The sequence below is a fragment of the Nesoenas mayeri genome (assembly GCF_963082525.1).
Source record: "Nesoenas mayeri genome assembly, chromosome: 2".
In the NCBI taxonomy this organism is placed as follows: Eukaryota; Metazoa; Chordata; class Aves; order Columbiformes; family Columbidae; genus Nesoenas; species Nesoenas mayeri.
The window spans coordinates 101,820,370-101,837,614 of record NC_137543.1 but is presented as its reverse complement, the minus strand read 5'-3'; the positions used below and the strand labels follow the sequence as shown (position 1 = coordinate 101,837,614).

The 17,245-nt window shown below is 36.4% G+C and overlaps 1 protein-coding gene across 4 annotated transcripts in view; it reads right to left on the bottom strand.

The window, feature by feature from the left end:
* CTDP1 (CTD phosphatase subunit 1) overlaps window positions 1-17,245 on the bottom strand; it is a 109,985-nt gene that overhangs the window by 91,836 nt on the left and 904 nt on the right. For all 4 annotated transcript variants that reach the window (XR_013921733.1, XM_080338692.1, XM_080338691.1 and 1 more), the window contains exons 2-5: window positions 9,573-9,656; window positions 6,690-6,783; window positions 5,095-5,223; window positions 3,585-3,735 (exon numbers count right to left, since the gene is read on the bottom strand). Coding sequence is in view for 3 of the 4 variants with exons in the window: in XM_080338692.1 (XP_080194818.1) it covers window positions 3,585-3,735; window positions 5,095-5,223; window positions 6,690-6,783; window positions 9,573-9,656 (458 nt within the window). In the remaining variant the exon portion in view is untranslated. The remainder of the gene's footprint in view (window positions 1-3,584; window positions 3,736-5,094; window positions 5,224-6,689; window positions 6,784-9,572; window positions 9,657-17,245) is intronic.

Here is a 17,245-nt window from a genome sequence, read left to right as displayed (position 1 = left end):
ATAAATGTCCACCTTGTCAGGTCTTTCAAAGCTAAGCTATTTGAACGGCAATGCAGAAAACAGCACTGGTCTTTTAAATAAGTTACTTACATGTCTTAAACTGTTTGCTGCCTTAGTGCTGATAACGACTTTTTTCTGAACTGAATTTTTTTTTATTGCAGAAGTGTCAGTTTGAACAAATCATTCCAGTAGAAGGAGAAATGCTGATGAATTTCTCATTTTGTAAGCGTGTTTTTTTTAAAAAAAATTAAAGCCTTTTGTAGAAGTCAAAATGATTGAAGACAAAGACTTGCTGTTTCAAATCAAAACTGAGCTTCTATTTATTCTCATAAGTTAAACAATGTGCTAAGTATGCCTCTAAGTAGTTTCTTAAACAAACTGAAGAGACTATTATCTTTTGGCTGCTATATTATGAGGGACTATTCAGTAGACTCACCTAGCAGAGACTATTCCCCCCCAGTTCTTTGTTTTCCAGTATCTTAGACTGGGCCTTTGCACATACAGTCTTATCAAGCTGTGTTACGTGATTTTATACAGCATCTCTTAGAAAAGCAAATTGTAAATCAGACTTGTAAAGGTAAAAAACAAACAAAAAAAACCACAACCAAAACACACATCACAAGTAACTTGTTCAAAAATAACTTATATTGGGGAAGTCTCAAATCTTAGAGACAGATTGAGTTTAATAGCAATTCCTATTAGAAATCATAACAGTAGCATCAAACATGAATTTGAAGAAGTGCTTTTAAAAATAAAACTTAAATTGAATTTTTGAAGAATCAGGTCACCTCTAGTTCTACCTCTGAACCTGGAAAGAACTACTGACCCAATCTTTCAATAGCACTGGAGACCATCAGACAATGGTGATTACATATACACATATATTCTGGCAATTATTTATTGAAATGCATATTGTAATATACTTGCTATAATAAACCATACATATGAATGCCCTCAACTTCATCTTACTTTCTAAATTACACTATAAATCTCAAGAGCAATTTCATATTGCATTATTGTTGTTTAGTGGCCTTTGAACTCAAAATTCACAGTAGCACTGACTTTTACAACCTGCATTTAAGATGTCTTCAGTAATAAATATATCAAATATCTCTTATGCAGAGTAGGAAAAAAAACCAATTGGTCAAAATAATTACGTAGAAGAGAAATACTATAGGAAGCCCTAGATTATAAAATCCCAAACTCACCTTCATAAACATATTACAAGCTACCACTCTGTAAATGTGTCAAACTAAGGATATAAATAGTGTTTACAAATTCCAGCTAATCCCACTTAACATCTGATAGGAGTCAGCTGGGATGAGAGAAAAGGACTGACAAATTATCATCTGTTTGCAAAATAAGAAAAAATCTTCCAGGATATGGAAGGAGCAGCTCAGAGTTCAGACTTCAGCAAGAAATATAGGATGTATATGGAGGACCTAAGAAAACAACATTTTTCTTATTAAAAAGATACCTGCCATTTTATTACAAGTTTTTCCTTTATGTAACATAGGGATAACAGCAAAATATCAAAGTGACAGCTCTTTGTGAGAATGATTTAACCAATACTGCCATCAAGTGTTCTCCATATGTATTAGGTTTATATTTTTCTGTTGCTATATCTTGGATACGCAGGTGAGTACATGGACCAAAGGCTCTATGAACTGTTTCTCCATATCCACATATTTCAGCTCAAACTATCATTATAATTGTGTGAGTAACCCACTTGTAGTTTGAATATTTTTGATGAAGTTAGACAGCTTGAGGCAAAAATCAAAAGTCTCTGGATGTCAGGAAGTAGCAATACCCTACATTGCTCATTTGGTGGCTATTTCCTCTATGGAACAGATTGAATAGCTCAAGTATGATGCCCACAGAGAGGCATGTCACATCACAGGCATCAATCAGTCTGTGCCAGCATAGGGACTGCAAGGTAATCTAAACATTGACTCAGAGATCAAAAAGAACAAACACAGGACCAAATCACACACTGAGAGAAGATCAATAATTGGAAAAGCACTTACACATCATGAGTTAATTGCCTCTGCAACTCATTTTTCTCCCTAGATCTGAAGCATATTTGCTATACGTCTTCTGACCTTAGGCCACATGCAGATTTTGGCACATAGATCCAAGTGACAAAGACTGACCACCCACTTTCTTACTATTGGGTATTTAGATCAAGCGTATAAGAAAACCATTCTCCTTTTGCTACACAAGAAATAATCACATTCTAAGGACAGCAGGCTGCAAAAGTGTTAATGCATTAGCAACACACAATGTATAATCCAAGAGCAAGAGTGACAAAGCTTTAGGAAGATTCTTCAAACAACTCAGACAATAAATATCGACTAATGTAGAAACATACACGTGGATGGGCAGGACAAGGCATGCTTCTCCTGAACTTTCTTTGAAGAAGAATTAGCTGGAGATCACAAATAGGTATCACTTTCTGATTACAGAAGTCTCTTACATTTGTCATTACAAACACCTGTGGCTTATTCAACATACATAAAGAATCCTCTCTTTACACAATTCTTTTCTAAACTGTTCTAGAGCTAACTAGGATAGTCAGCTCTTCAACTGTTTTGGCATCTTCCTTTCTTGTCAAGAAGTGGGATAATTGGAATAGCATTGCTCAAGGCAGTAGTGGCAACATGACACAAAAAAGCATACGTAAAAGACAACTTACAAAAAAAGCTAGGAGACATGGAGCAGCAGCAAGGACAGTTTGACATGCAGAGTCATAACCTAAAACATTGTTAATTATATTGTCTTAGTCTGACAGGCTTAAAGGAAAGACTGAGGTGAAAATGCTGTTCTGTCAAGGCAGACTCAAGATGGAGTGAAAGCCAACATTACAGTTTAAACACATGGTCATACTCTTAACACAAATTTGACCCATATGCTTGTAGGTTTCTTTTATGCTTGTTGGAAAAAACCCAAAACATTCCAGTCAGCAACCCACACTATAGACTACTACTGCTATATTTTAAATGCAAGTTTTCAGTTACTAGGAGAAAGTATTTCTAAGTTCTTGACAAGAATATATGAAAATATTGCTAGATCTGTGCTTTTCCTTATACAAGCACATCTCAGCTCCAGGACACAAACAGAACTGCTATAAATTGATTTATAGCAGCCAAATTACCTTTTGTGAAAGGACACAGCAGAGGGAGGTTACCTCCTCCACAAGAGGAGATAGTTTCACATTGTTGATTTTTATGGAACTGTTGTTTTAGACTTCTAAAAAAAGTGATGTTGCAGACCATTTTAGAGCCCATCAGCATAATTTCTTACTTAATTCAATAGGAAGGCACTAATTGTCATGCCACAATCTGATTCTCTAACCATCATGGAAGCAAAAAAGGCACATATCTGATGGTAAAAAAAAATGATTATTTTTAAAATTACAGGCCATACAGTTACTGCCTTGTAAACAAGCCAAGAATTCTGCTTACAGGCAGTGTTATTGTACAATTCAAAGAACAAATACTTGAAATGAACCACAGAAAGAAAACTAGTTATATGGATATGAAGGCTGATAATATAAATATTGTTAAATGTAATGTACTACTCACCTGCAATTGTATGTGCATACAGCCTGCTGCCAAAAGTAAAAACGTGTAATTCGTACAGCTTGGCAATTTTTTCCAAGAATTCCTTACAATGAGGACGCAAACGAGTATGCAACATAGGCTCACCTCGACCTAACTGGAAATGAAATATTCCCTAGAAGAAAAAAAGTATGTTTCATATTATCAAAATACCAAAAAAAAAAAAAAAAAAAAAAGTATCAGTATTCTTAAAGTGAGTTTCAGACATAAAAATTATGTGGATGAGTAAAATCCAAAGCACATTTTTGCTCTGTGCCAGGCAGTCAAACACTAAGTTTTTCAAATGCAGGAAACTGCACTGTTGAAAAGTTTATGATCAAGGTAATTTTCACTCAAATCTTTACTTATGGTACACCAATATGGAAAAGCAACTTGAGAAATTTCTCAGGAAGTTCAAGATCTCACCCTAAACAGTACTACTCAGTGGACTTCGCTCAAATTAGTTTCATTACATATTGAGCTCAGAGAAAGACCTTGTTGCATGAAAATATATTATATCTATGGAAACATACCTTCAGATAGCAAACCAGGAAATAACTTTGCAGATAAAGATCTCAGTTAAAAATCTCAAAATCTTCTAAAAAATAGTTTTTCTTCAAAACATGCATTTATACTGATGAAGATATAGCTTTTCAAATTCACAAACTTTTTTCAACATTTAAGCTGAATATTCACTGTTCCCTTTCCTCTCAACTGCAAAGTACATTTACAGGTTTGGTTTTTTTCTGCTAGCAGGTGTGAACACATACTGAACCTATTGGGCATGAAAGAATGGCAAGAGGAAAGAGAGAGGAACTAAGCAACCATAGTTTGCGTCACATTGGAGTTTGAATCCGCATTCTCCTGTTCAAGACACTGTAGACACATTCCAATGTGCCTCTACTCTTAAAGTTTCTAAATTAGAAATATTACAAGCCAGTAGTCCCTATCAGTTCAATGACAAGTATTTCACAAAGAAGTTAAACACCACCACCCAAACTCACCTCCAAAAAAAAAGACAACTGAAGGAAAAAAAAAACAAAAACAAACAAATAAAAAAAACAAACAAACCAAAAAAACCTCGGTCGATATATTCATGGAATGACAGACAAAGTAACACACAGCATTACTTTAAAAGGGACTTCAAAGTAATTCACTGTATCTGCCTCAGACTTAGGAAGGAAAAAAGTCTCATTACTGAGTGCTCCAAATGTGAATTGTAGAAGGAAAGTAGAGATTAAAAATAGCTATGTGAAACTTCTCACTTAAAGTGACTTGGAAAAGTGCAGGAAAGCATAAGCGGAAGAAAGAAAACAGTCAATTTAAATGTAAAGGAAAAAAAGAACATATTTCAGAAAACTTGTTTCTCATTTTCTGTTATTCTTCAACTGCAATTTCAGCTAACCACATAATTTTTTTAAAGAAGCATTCTTTAAATATGGTTAGAAGTACTTCTGTTTTTACTTTGGTTTGAAAGTCAAGACCAAATACTTGCCTTATTGGACATTTGTTGGCAGTGCTGTTCTGTAGTATGGATCAACGTCTGGTCCAAATCTACCATGAGCACCAGTTTTCGATTTCGATGTAGTCGCTGTTGATCTTCTCTTCCTAACTGCTCAGCTTGCTGTAACAAAATATTCATAACTAAGCTTAGTTTAGAAGAAATAAATTAGGTTTGTTGCCTTCTGTGTATTGCAAACTTGAGTTTTCTGCTGCAAACTAACTGCATAAGAAATGATACTTCAACGTAACTGTAGTGATGGTAGCTTTGTCCACAATTTTTCTACATGAAAAAAATTCCCAAAGTCTGCTCTCAGATCTTTGTAACTAGTAGCTGTTAAAATTGATAAAGTCTACACAACAACTTCCAAATTTAACAGACAAGTAACCACCAAATTAAAGGCCAAGAGTTTTGAGAGGAAATAGCAGTAGCTTTGGGGAACCCAAAGGACAAGTTCATCAGCAGGCCTGAAAACTTTGGCTGCTACATTCAGTAATTTTGTATCAACTAGGTACAACAAGTCTGACCACACTAGACTGGGTATTAAACTGAAGCTGCTAATGACAAATTATTATAACTGTTAACTTGATCTTGAAGAATATATACCCTCAGATATAGTTAGATTATGTAGCTCTGTGTGGGCACTGATACCAAAGACCTTATACTTCCGTGAATCTGAGTTGAAGTTTACAACTCTTCTCCATATTTACAAACTTTCAAGTACCACATTAAGCTCTGTGTTCACATTAACCACTTCTGATAGCAACCTGCAGAGTTGCTGACAAGACAGCTAAACTAAAAAGTAAAGCGGAGCATTATGAAGAAGCAGGAGACAAGTGCAAATTGCCCTTTGTAACACTCCTCTATGACAAATACACTTTTAGCTGCTTACATCTTCTCATTGGTGTTGCTTGAGGAGTTATCAAAAAAAAAAAAAAAAGGGGGGGGGGCAAGCAGCAACATAAAAGGGCATAAAAGGGCAAAGAAAGATCAAGTTGGTAAGGAAGATAAATAGAATGCTTATCTTCAAAATAAACATGTGTTTTCCTCTAAATAAACTGAAAAATGAACAAGCTTTTTTATTTCTGTTTATTTATTTTTTATTAACTTATCTGAATGGAATATTTGAAAAATAGTGAAATCAATTTAACACAGGTAAGTTGCAAACAAACTAGCTTTACTGTATCTAGTAGGACCAATTTCAAAGTGAAGGTGAAGGTTTCAAAGACACGGCAAGCTTGGAACACATTTCAGCTTGTGGAAACTGAACTTCCCACAAGCTGCTCATTCTTAGAGCCAAAACATCACAGTAGTAAATTTTCAGGCTGCTGTCACAGAAGTGACATATATTCAGTGCACAGCTCTAAAAAAATCACTATAAACCCTGATAATAATCAATCAGCAGTAGTGTAAACTCAAAAAAACCCCAAAAAACAAAACAAACAGGCTACTGATGTTCAACACCAAATTCCTCTTCAAAGGGAAGTGAAACTTACTGTATGAAGTATACACAACATAGAAGTAACTTCTATAATTAAGCTTCTCAACTGTGGAGCTACAGTGACTAAAGAAAGCATGATGGTACTTACCTCAGAGCTAACTTTAAGTTCTGGGACACTGTGAACCATAGACACAGTTGCTGTGGATAATGGCACATTCTGCTTTCCATTCTTGCTTTGTATCCTAATCACGCAGGTAAGATACATCAAAAGAGAGAGTAATAGTTCAGTGAAAAGTTGAACACACTAAAATCTATAGTATCAAACTAGTCACCACCATAAAACTATGATTAAAGGGAGCTATTTTGACTAACACTTTCAAATTCTTGTTAATGCAAGTTACTGAACAAAGTGGATATAGAGATCAAAGCAGCTCACCACAGAAACCTTGCGAAGAGTCACTGTAATTAGTTATGCTTCCATATAATTATTTCATGGAAATAATTTTCACTAAGATGAAACAGACATCTATATATTGATTGGCATCAGTTATAAACCAAGTATAACTACCAAAACACTCAAATTTAAATTTTTTTTTCTCAGTCACTCAGGATGGCATTATCTACTTTTCTCCAAGCCAGACTTTTAAATAAATTTATGCAAAGGATAGACAGAATTACTCTTTATGCATAGCAGAGTGACTTATATGTGACTGCTGCTTCAAGAAAAGCATCTACAAAAATCCCCATACATGCTTTTCCCTTTGGCACAAACAGAACAAGGTACTACATGGGTGTGCCTGTATTTATTTTACTTATGTGTTTATTATACACACATATAGTCTCACTAGTATAAAAAAATATGATATATAAATGTATTGTACATAGAGATAAGTATCAATACATACAGAATACATATAATCCTCATATATATGTATGAGTGTGTGTCTACACACAGGTGTCTGAAATTCCTTGAAAACTGACCAAGTAATTGCACTTAGTGTCAGTATCCCTAGCTTCCAGCTTAGGCAGATTAACTTGTGGGGAACTACCATTATATTTCATTTGGTCCAAAGTTTACACGTACATTTTAGAATCTTACATCCTTTGCTTCAGGGTTCAGAACACCATATATAACACTGAACAGTATTTTAAATGAGCCTTTAGAAATGATTAGCTGTTTTCAGACCATTTATGAATAAGCATAAGAACTATTTAACAGAAAGTATGCACCACTAACACCCAACAAGCTGACTGAACAGGCTGCTCTCACTTTTCTTCGAGCAAGAAAAGCATTGATGCTTTTGTATTGCCTGCTAACATAGGCTCAGCAGACATAACACAATTTTCCAGATGTATAAGTCACTTTGTATAAAATTAAGACATTATCTGAATTAGGAGTATTAATTGAAAAAACTAAATTCACTGCATACCCTAAATTGATCTATTTTTTTTTAATGACATAATAACAGTGCAGCCACATTTAGATGTGACTGTATTTAAACCTTGAATCAAGTGTTCATTCAGGGCAGGAAAAGCTGCCATCTGCTATTATCCTAACTTTTTGTTAGGTTTGTTTTACCAAATAATACTTGTTTACAAAATATTAACAGTCAACCTTTCATTAAAAGTTATATCCAACCATTAACTGGGCTACATGTAAGATTTTCAATCTTCAGTCCACTTGCGCTGGTTTACCAGATAATGGTCTCAAAATAACTCTTAATAATGAACACAAATTAAAATGAAACCAAGGTATTTCCTTCCAAATGAAATGAGCATGCAACATTCATTTCTAAAATCCAGGCTACTGTACAGTCCATTTTTTAAAAACAGCTGTTGAATTAGTAATTTGCTATGCATAAGAAACATCCTCTTCACCAACTCATTAGCAATGAGACAAGGCAAAAGAGAAATACAATCACATTTTGAATTTGCTTTCTTTTTGGCCTAAGGCTTAAATTCCTTTAGTTCCATGGCAGAACATTTCACAAAAAAAAAACCCCAAACCAAACAAGTTCTGAAGCCTTAAATTGAAAGCACTGGAAACCAGCTAGCTCCCATTCAGACACATTATCAATGAAGCAAGGTCACACAAATGAGACTGATATTACCTCACAGGTATTTACACCTGCACAGATAAAACTCTCCAGTTTATTAAGTCAGCGCTGACACACCTTAAAACTCTCAGTTGCAAGTACATAAAAAGCACAGTAGGATACACTGTGATGAGAATTTATGTCTGGATGCATGCTCATTACATTTTCTACCTACGGTAGTAAGTTACTCTACATTTATTTCCACAAAACCGGAGTGTGCAGAGTTATTAAGTCATAAACTTGTAACATGAACTGTAAGTATCCACATGTCATCTTATTCACACATATTCCTAGTTATGAATCCTTGTAATGGCTGAAAGGAAATACAGTTCTAAACAAAGTATCTGTGACTACAGTGACATATAAGGAGAAAGAGGGCACATATTTGAAAATTTCAGGGTGACAGAACAAGTGCCTGGTGCAAAATTAAGACACTTTGCAACAGCAGCACAGATCTTGCCTATTCACTCTTCATGTGTTGGTTTTCTCCACAAGGAACACCAATTACTGCCTACAAGCAGCAATTTTTCAGTAAAGAAATACACTTTATTAGATTATTACACTATGAATAATGTGATCAAGAATTAGCATATTCAGACCACTCGACTTTAAACAACAATTTCATGAGCGAATCTCAATAGATACATATATTTATTTTTCTTAAAAGCAAATGTGAAAAGTGCTTTATGCTGAAATTTAACTTCTGGAGGAAATTCCCTCTCAACTTACCTTAGAGGAACAGTCTCAATAGACAGTATGGCAGTATGAATTCTGTTCTCCCTCCCTACTAGTATCTACAACTTCACAGTATAGATATGATTCACAACAACTGAGACCCAGAACAGAGAAGCAACGAGGTAAATGAGAGAAGGAAGAGCTTGGATCCCTAATCACAAGTAAGAAGAGGAGGAAAAAAAAGAGCTGAGAATACTTACTGAGTTAAGTCCTGGCCACATTCTGCACATAAGCCTTTCATAACAACAGGATGGCTGCATCCCTCCAGTCTCACCAAGACACCCCTGAAAAAGATGTAGTCATTCCACTTATTGCAGGTTGATTTCAGACACTTAATGACTGTAGAATGAAACAGTTCACAGAATAATTTCTGGTTATGATTTGACAGCGCCCTAAAAAACATGCTTTTGCACCAACATGGAGAAAAAGACACCAACTAAGTATTCAAAATATTCAATTCCACATCTTTAAAAGTCACAGTAACATACATGTCAGTTTCTAACCTTAGCTTAGCAAATAATTTCAGTGTATTAACAAAACAAGCATTGTCTGTCTAGAAACAGTTTTACTCGATTACTTACAACTCCCCATTAACAAGGTACTGAGCTACAAAGTAATGAAAATTGAATATGGAAACTTGAGAATCACAGAATCATTTAGGTTGGAAAAGACCTTTAAGACCATTGAGCCCAAACACAAACCTCGCACTGTCAAGTCCACCACTAAGCCATGTCCCTAAGCACCACATCTCCTATCTTTTAAACACAATCACTTCCCTGGGCAGCCTCTTCCAGTGCTTGACAACCCATTGATGCCCACACTAAGGATTTTTTTTTCCCTCTGAGAGTAAAAACTACATTCAGGTTAGGTTTATTTAAAGACAAGTCTTCACAAGCCATCATACTAACAATATTCCCTTTTATAAAAGGGCAGATTTATTCCGTTCTCACTGGCAGTCATCATCTGCTTGAAAATTACACCTCCTCTTCCTTTTGTAAGCATTTAAGATCTCCTTTCTTAAACATGGTATTTCACAGAAAACAAATAATAAATAGTAGCTCTTGGTTTTGTACAAGAACTGCACAAGAGACAAGCTATTTTTGTGGCCCTTCACTACTAGCAATTCATTGTTTGATTATTTACTTCTTCTCTCATTCCCCTATGTTCCCACTACTTCACTTGACTCTTTTCACTCCTCCCTTTAATGATATGTCCATCTTGCTATTTTTTTACCTTGATTCATCAACAAATTGCTTCGTTTTAGGCTTCCAACTCACACTAAGGATTGTGTCAGAATTTCCCATCTTAAACCTGTTGTCAGTGTAACAACCTGAAAATACAGAGACCTAAAAGGCCAAAAAAAACCATGACATCAGCTACAGAAATTTGCATAAGAGTTTACAATGACTGAGTTTTTACTCCACTTTAATTGGTTTTCAATAGTTCAGGAAAAATAGTCTTTCGACGCCAGCAGAGAAGCCAAAATTTCTTCATGCATTCTCTACTTTGTACCAAAGGTAACATCACACTCCAGGAATGTGAAAGTAGGAGCTGATATACTCCTGGGCTGAGGTATGATTCAAATTAGGACATAAGTGTTTCTGTTCATGTATAAGAAACACTTCATCCCACCCTTTTGATTTTAACAGAGCAGAGATTCTTACAAGTAAATTACAGTTCTAAATTATTCACCAATAATGTTCCTAAACACCACTTTGATTCCTTATCACATACCAAGTAGCACAGCTAAATATCAGTTCTCCCTCTGCACATCTAAATACAGCCAAAACGCCTAATTTAATGATGATGCTTGCTGGAGATAAAATGTACATGATATCAAGCCCTTTGACATGGCACTCAAACAATTCATTCAAGCCAAACAACAAAGGAAGAACTCAAGAGCACCAGCAAACTTCTGAGCACTGTACAACACAGCTGCCTGAGGTTCAAGTACAGCTGTCAGGACCGTAAGCAGACTTCTCCCAGGGGAAAAATGCAAACAACCCATATACTACTTCATGCTGCAAAAAGAAGGCCTGAACTCCACTAAGGCTTAAGCATACTTAAATATTTTACTTACTTAAATTTCAGCACATATGCTTTAGTTATAAAAAAGAATATGCTGTGGAAGAACAAGCATGGAACTCAAGTAAAATGATTTTTGTGAATTTCAGAACTGGAAACACCACTTTTACTGTTGAAGTGAGGGGTTTTCAAAACATAATAGCTAAGATCCAAGACAATTATCAGACAAGAGTGAGCTGAATCCAAGTGTGCAGGTCTATTTTTAAATGGCTGCATATACCAAATAAGGGTTCAGGTTTCCGCTTGTTCTCGTCTCTGGGTCATGAATGAAATCCACTTGAACACGGTCACTCCCTGCTCCATTTCCAGAGAGAAGAAACAGATCTCACCCCAAATCTGAAGAATTCCAATACATTCTACTGCTGGCAGCATTAATAGCATCTTATTTCTCCTGAAACTTCTCCAGGACCCACTTGGCAAAAAGCAGAGCTACTTCAATAATAACATTCCTAGGAAAACTGTCACAAAAGTTGAAAAATCTTTTTCCAGTTTTTACAAACTGTCACAACTGTGTGAATGAGCCAGGCACTAGGAAACAGCCAGTAGGCTGTGAAAGGCACACATTTTTTAGGCAGTGGCTGTGGAGGGGGTAGATCATTCCAATACCCACTCCGATAGCCAAAGGACTGCAACAGGACAGCAAACTGCCCACAGGGCTCCTTTTAAGTAACAAAACTCAACAGGATTTAAGTGAAACTTGAACAAGTAAATAAAGAAACCCACTCTAGGATCTTATTTACATTCTTTCCAGATGTGCTTGTAAATAAGAAACAGATACACTAGGTGTGCCATTACAGCAAAATTTTATTTTTGTTGCAACAATCAAGGATAGGGACAGACATTCACCAATGGCCTCAGGACGCAGATGACGATAAGCCCATCACTGTTCTCCCAGAAATTACAGACTTAACACATTTTGACTCTTTCTAAAACAAGTCTTTTAACCATATCTGCTTTCAATCAGCAGCACAGGAAAGGAAAAAAGGAAAAAAAATTAAAACTTTCATGAAATCCAGTATGAGCATTTTGCTTTTATTCCAGAGGCATCGGTGCCTTTTTTTTGGCCTGTTCGCTACTGCTGACTCCACATCTGAGAACTTTGTATCAAGCACCATCTAGCTGTGGTCTCCAGCAGGTTAATTGCAATGGGAAAGCCACCACAAAGTTCTCACAGCTACACTACAATTTGCTACTCCTCAGTTGTAACAGCCAGTTAACTGGATCACTTAAGTGAACCCAGGTACAAAAACCACCAAGCAATTCCATAAAAGTTTGGGTTTGCTTTTTTCCACTCCCCCCTCCCCCCCCTCCATGTTTCATCACTTACAGCAGCAAAGAATGATGGCAGCAAGTGCAGGAGTTACAGGAGGACAGGAGTAAGAACTTCTTAAAGTAGGGGAGGAGAACACGCACTTGCAGATGGGGGGACAGGCTAGATAGAGGGACAGGCCAGATAGAGCACATGAGCACCATAGCCATGAGACAGCTTTCCTGAAAAAAACTACAAAGAGCTGTACCTTAAGGGTACACAGCATAACATAGTAACAGACAGGTTATCTCAGTTATTCAGATCTGCTCTAACTTGAGTGCACATTAGCCATGGCCACCTTTACAGGTGGGCTCCACTTTCAGAGGCACCTGCTACAAAAGCTTACTGCCAAAGAAAGCCAATAGCTTACTTTTTTTCCCCACTCATGTTTCTCCTGAAAGCCCAGCCCCTCCTTTTGCACTTCCAGAAAGGACTATTTCAGTACCTTGTGAGGTAGAAGAAATGCACAAAATAGTCCCATGAGCTACCTCACTGTCTGCTGGCCCATGGGATTCTGCATCCACTCACACAGTGGCAGTCTTTGAGCCCCAGTATGACAAGCAACTTTTAGTAAGAACTCAGAGTAGAAATTCCCATGGTTTGGGAGAAACCTTGTAAGGATACAAGTAATGTGTTACTAAAGAGCATCATACAAAATGCCATATGGGACATACACAATCCCAATAATGTTATTTCCTGGTGTCAACATGTCATTTTTATCCCCCTAATGACACCACTGGCATTTACACAACCATTTGATCTAAATACAGGCTACTGCTGAAAAGAGAAATCAGCCTCCCTTTCCTGCTACACTACACTCCTGTTGCAGCAACTGAGCAAAACAAAGGAGTTAATCAGTATGGACCATTTTGCAGGAGGTCAGGTGGCAAGGATGGAAAGCAAAAAAAGAGATCAAGCTATCCTTAGCTACATGATTTCCAACACCCACCTCAATGCGAACTGGAGGCACACAAAAGTGCGAGCACCCTTTCCAGCCAACTCTTGTATCAGCCTGAAGCAACCACAAAACCACAGTCTAAGGAAGCCACACCATGAAGAGCTGCAGACAGAATGCTGGTACCACCACATTACTGGTAACTTCTGAGTCTGATGCCTGTTTCCAACCTAACCTGACTGAGTAGCTTGATTCTCTTAGATAAGGAAGTTCCTACAAGTTTTGTGAAAACAGATGCTATTAAAAAAAAAAGAATGAATCCAAGGGTTAAAAGGAAGTAGGCGAGAGATGTAGTACACTGGGACTGTTAAGTGTTATTTAACAATTCTTAGTGTTTGGCAATTAGGTTTTTCTGTAGAGTCCAATGAGCTCCTTAAATATTTGACAGGCTATTATGGAAACACTTGTGTCTAACTGAAAAAGCAATTTGTTTTTCCTGTAGTTTATTACAAGTGCCATCACTTCAAAATAAAATGTAATTCATCAGAATTTTATTTGCCTTGAAGACTGTAAGATGGAAGTTATTGGGGTCCAGGGCTAAGGGTCTTTCATCTTGGGTAGTAAACTAAGCCCTGAGGCTTTGTGATACTAGGTAACCAAAGGAAGATACATTTTCAAAATACATAATCAAGTTTTTGATACAGAAGAATGCTAAAAATCTACAGTATTAGAGAATAAAATCCCACCTTTTTCCCATTTTCTGCAAAATGAGAAAATAAAAGTTTTGCTTCACTAGAATCCAGATAGGTTCAAAAATATTTTTATTACAACACTCACATACTTTATGTTTTGCAGAACACAAGTTTTAGCTATTAAAGCTATGTAGAAAGACACAAAGATATCCAGTTTAAATGTACAGGTAGTAAATATTTTGTAAGTCTCTACTAATATGAACCAAACAATAGACTTTCAGTTGTCTATCTCATCAGTAGGGCTTGAAAAGGGATAATCATTTCATGTTAGAAACTCTTATGTAAATAGTCACATAAAACAAAATACAGACCCAACCCAGAATCCTGACATACTTGTATCAGTTTCAGAACTATTAACCTTGATGGGTAACTAGCATTAATACTACACAGAGCAGTGCAGAAGTTTTGACATTTGTTGTTCCTGCCACCCATAGAAATTATGCTTCATTAACATCAAAGATCTTTCATTAACTGCTTGCTGTCATCTCTGCTATTTACAGTCCTAACAGGACAAATATCTTCCTTTCTCAAGTTGCAGTTTGACATTTGGTGCTAAGCCTACCTCTGCTACTATAAGCAAAATCTACTTCCTGTCTGCCTTGGGCTGTCATGTCTCCATACCATCCTGTTCCCTGCAGACAGCTTACACCACTGTCAATGCCAAAAAAAGTAGGTAATCAAACAACAAAAAAAATTAAGTTGCTACATATGTGGAAAATTACTGTCACATGCCAAAAGATTTCATCTCATGCCAAAGGTTAGAAACGTATCTTGTGCTAAAAGATGTCATTATTTTCAGAAATAGTGATGAACAAATTGACAAGGATAATTCGACTTAGGTTCTTCATGTTCTAATGAAAAGAAAAAATATTTGGAATAGAAATGGTATTTCTATAGCGTTTAAGTGCCTGAGATTTATTTGCACATATCTTTGGATAATAGATAATTAAGGGCTAAACTGATCAAATCCACTTTTTTGAAGGCAGCAAATGGCACCTACCACCCTGGATAGTTTGGATTTTAAAAAGTGTATCTTCTGGAGATGCTGAATAAATTTCAACTATGTTGCCTACTATAGTCACACCTGTATTCTAATGCTGCACACCCTTAACATATATTGAAGGTAGGTAGTACAATGTTATTATTACCATTACCACAGAACAGGAAGACACAGACAGGAAATTAAATGCTCACCAAAAAAACTGCTTTTCTTTAGTCACTTAGAAGTTATGTCTCCAACTCTTGATCACCTCTACTACGCTTACTTCACACTTCTTCCACCTATTCTCTTTCACATTCACCCAGTAAATATCATTATAGCACGTAACAGAGAATGCATACTGAGAAGTCAGAATTCCAGAACTATAACGTCTAGCAACGGTCAATATTAAGAACTTTTAGAGATATAAGATACAAGTGTTTTAGAAGCCAAGAACAACAGTAATAAAGAACACTATCTTCTAATTGTCTCAAAGCAAAGACTTGCTAATTATAATCAAGTGAATCAAGACTAAACAACTCCAATAAAAGCCCTGTATAAGAATTAGTGCATTCAAGTTCTAAAGTTTATATTGAGTAAAGCTAAACCTAAAATGCTGCTACATCAGATCCAGTGTATTTTAAATTCTTTACATTTACGAACTAAAACCTTTTTTGTTTTGTTTTCCCCTCAAGTGCTTTGCTAACATAATGAAAAAATAAGAAGATAACTTTATCTCCCTTTCCACTCAGCACTATCAAGATGAATTTCATCATGCATATGGTCTTTTAAAATTTTAGTCTGTACTTTTAAGATGCTTTTAATCTGACGTAGCATTTAGGATATTTTCATTCTAAATCACATATTAAAAGATTGTCCATGTTGCACCAGATGCACTAGCAGAGAGCTGATGTGGCACAAAAGGAAGCCCATTGTCTTATCTCAGAAAGAATAATACTCTCTGTACCAAGAAAAACATAACTTCTACCTCTTCCGTAGCATTTTACATTACCAACAGACAAAAAGAGAATCAGGTTTTTTTCCCTGAACCTTTGAGAACACACTCACACACAAATGTTTTGCATATACTAGTGATTTTCAATCAAGAAAGTTAAGGTCTGGCTGCACTCACCCAAATCAAGATAACTGCAATAAAAGAAAATAACTTGCTTTCATAAAACAGAGGAAGTTGTGTTTCAATAGTTTCCTGTTGAGAAAAAAACTACTTGAAGTACAGGGTAGCAAACTGTTAGCCGAATTTAACCTAGAAATATGAGATACCCTATCTATTTATTTAAGAATTTAAAAGTAACCAACACCCAGTCTTTTCAAAGCAAAGCCATTGTTTAACTATAGAAAAATCTTTTTATTTAATCCTTTGCTGTTCTGAAAGTTCAAGTTAAACCATCTCATTCATATTTGTGAAGCCTTATACGCTAACAAATCTGCATTATTAAAAGCATTTACGCTGCCAATATTACATGTATAGTACCTAGTAATTTTAAAGTGTCTTTCCACGGTGCTGATTCCCATTAAAATTCCTCCTATCAAGCAGGAACTTATACCCTCTCTGACCGAGTTTTGCACCAAGCCAACAGCGAGCTGCCAACCAAAGAAAAAAAAAAAAGTATTTCCAAGTAGTTTTGCCAGTAAGAGCCATTTCAGAGGACCCTACAATACGTGAAGGGATGCTCAGCTCACAGGCTTGACGATCCACACCAAACGCCGTGGAAAGGGAGCTAAGGAGGGGACAGGGCTCCTAGCCCCGGACACCGCCCCGCCGGCGCCTGCAGCCGCTGCGAGCTGCGGAGAGAGCAGCACCGCCTTCCCGCCCCCCGCGCCGGCAGGGATAG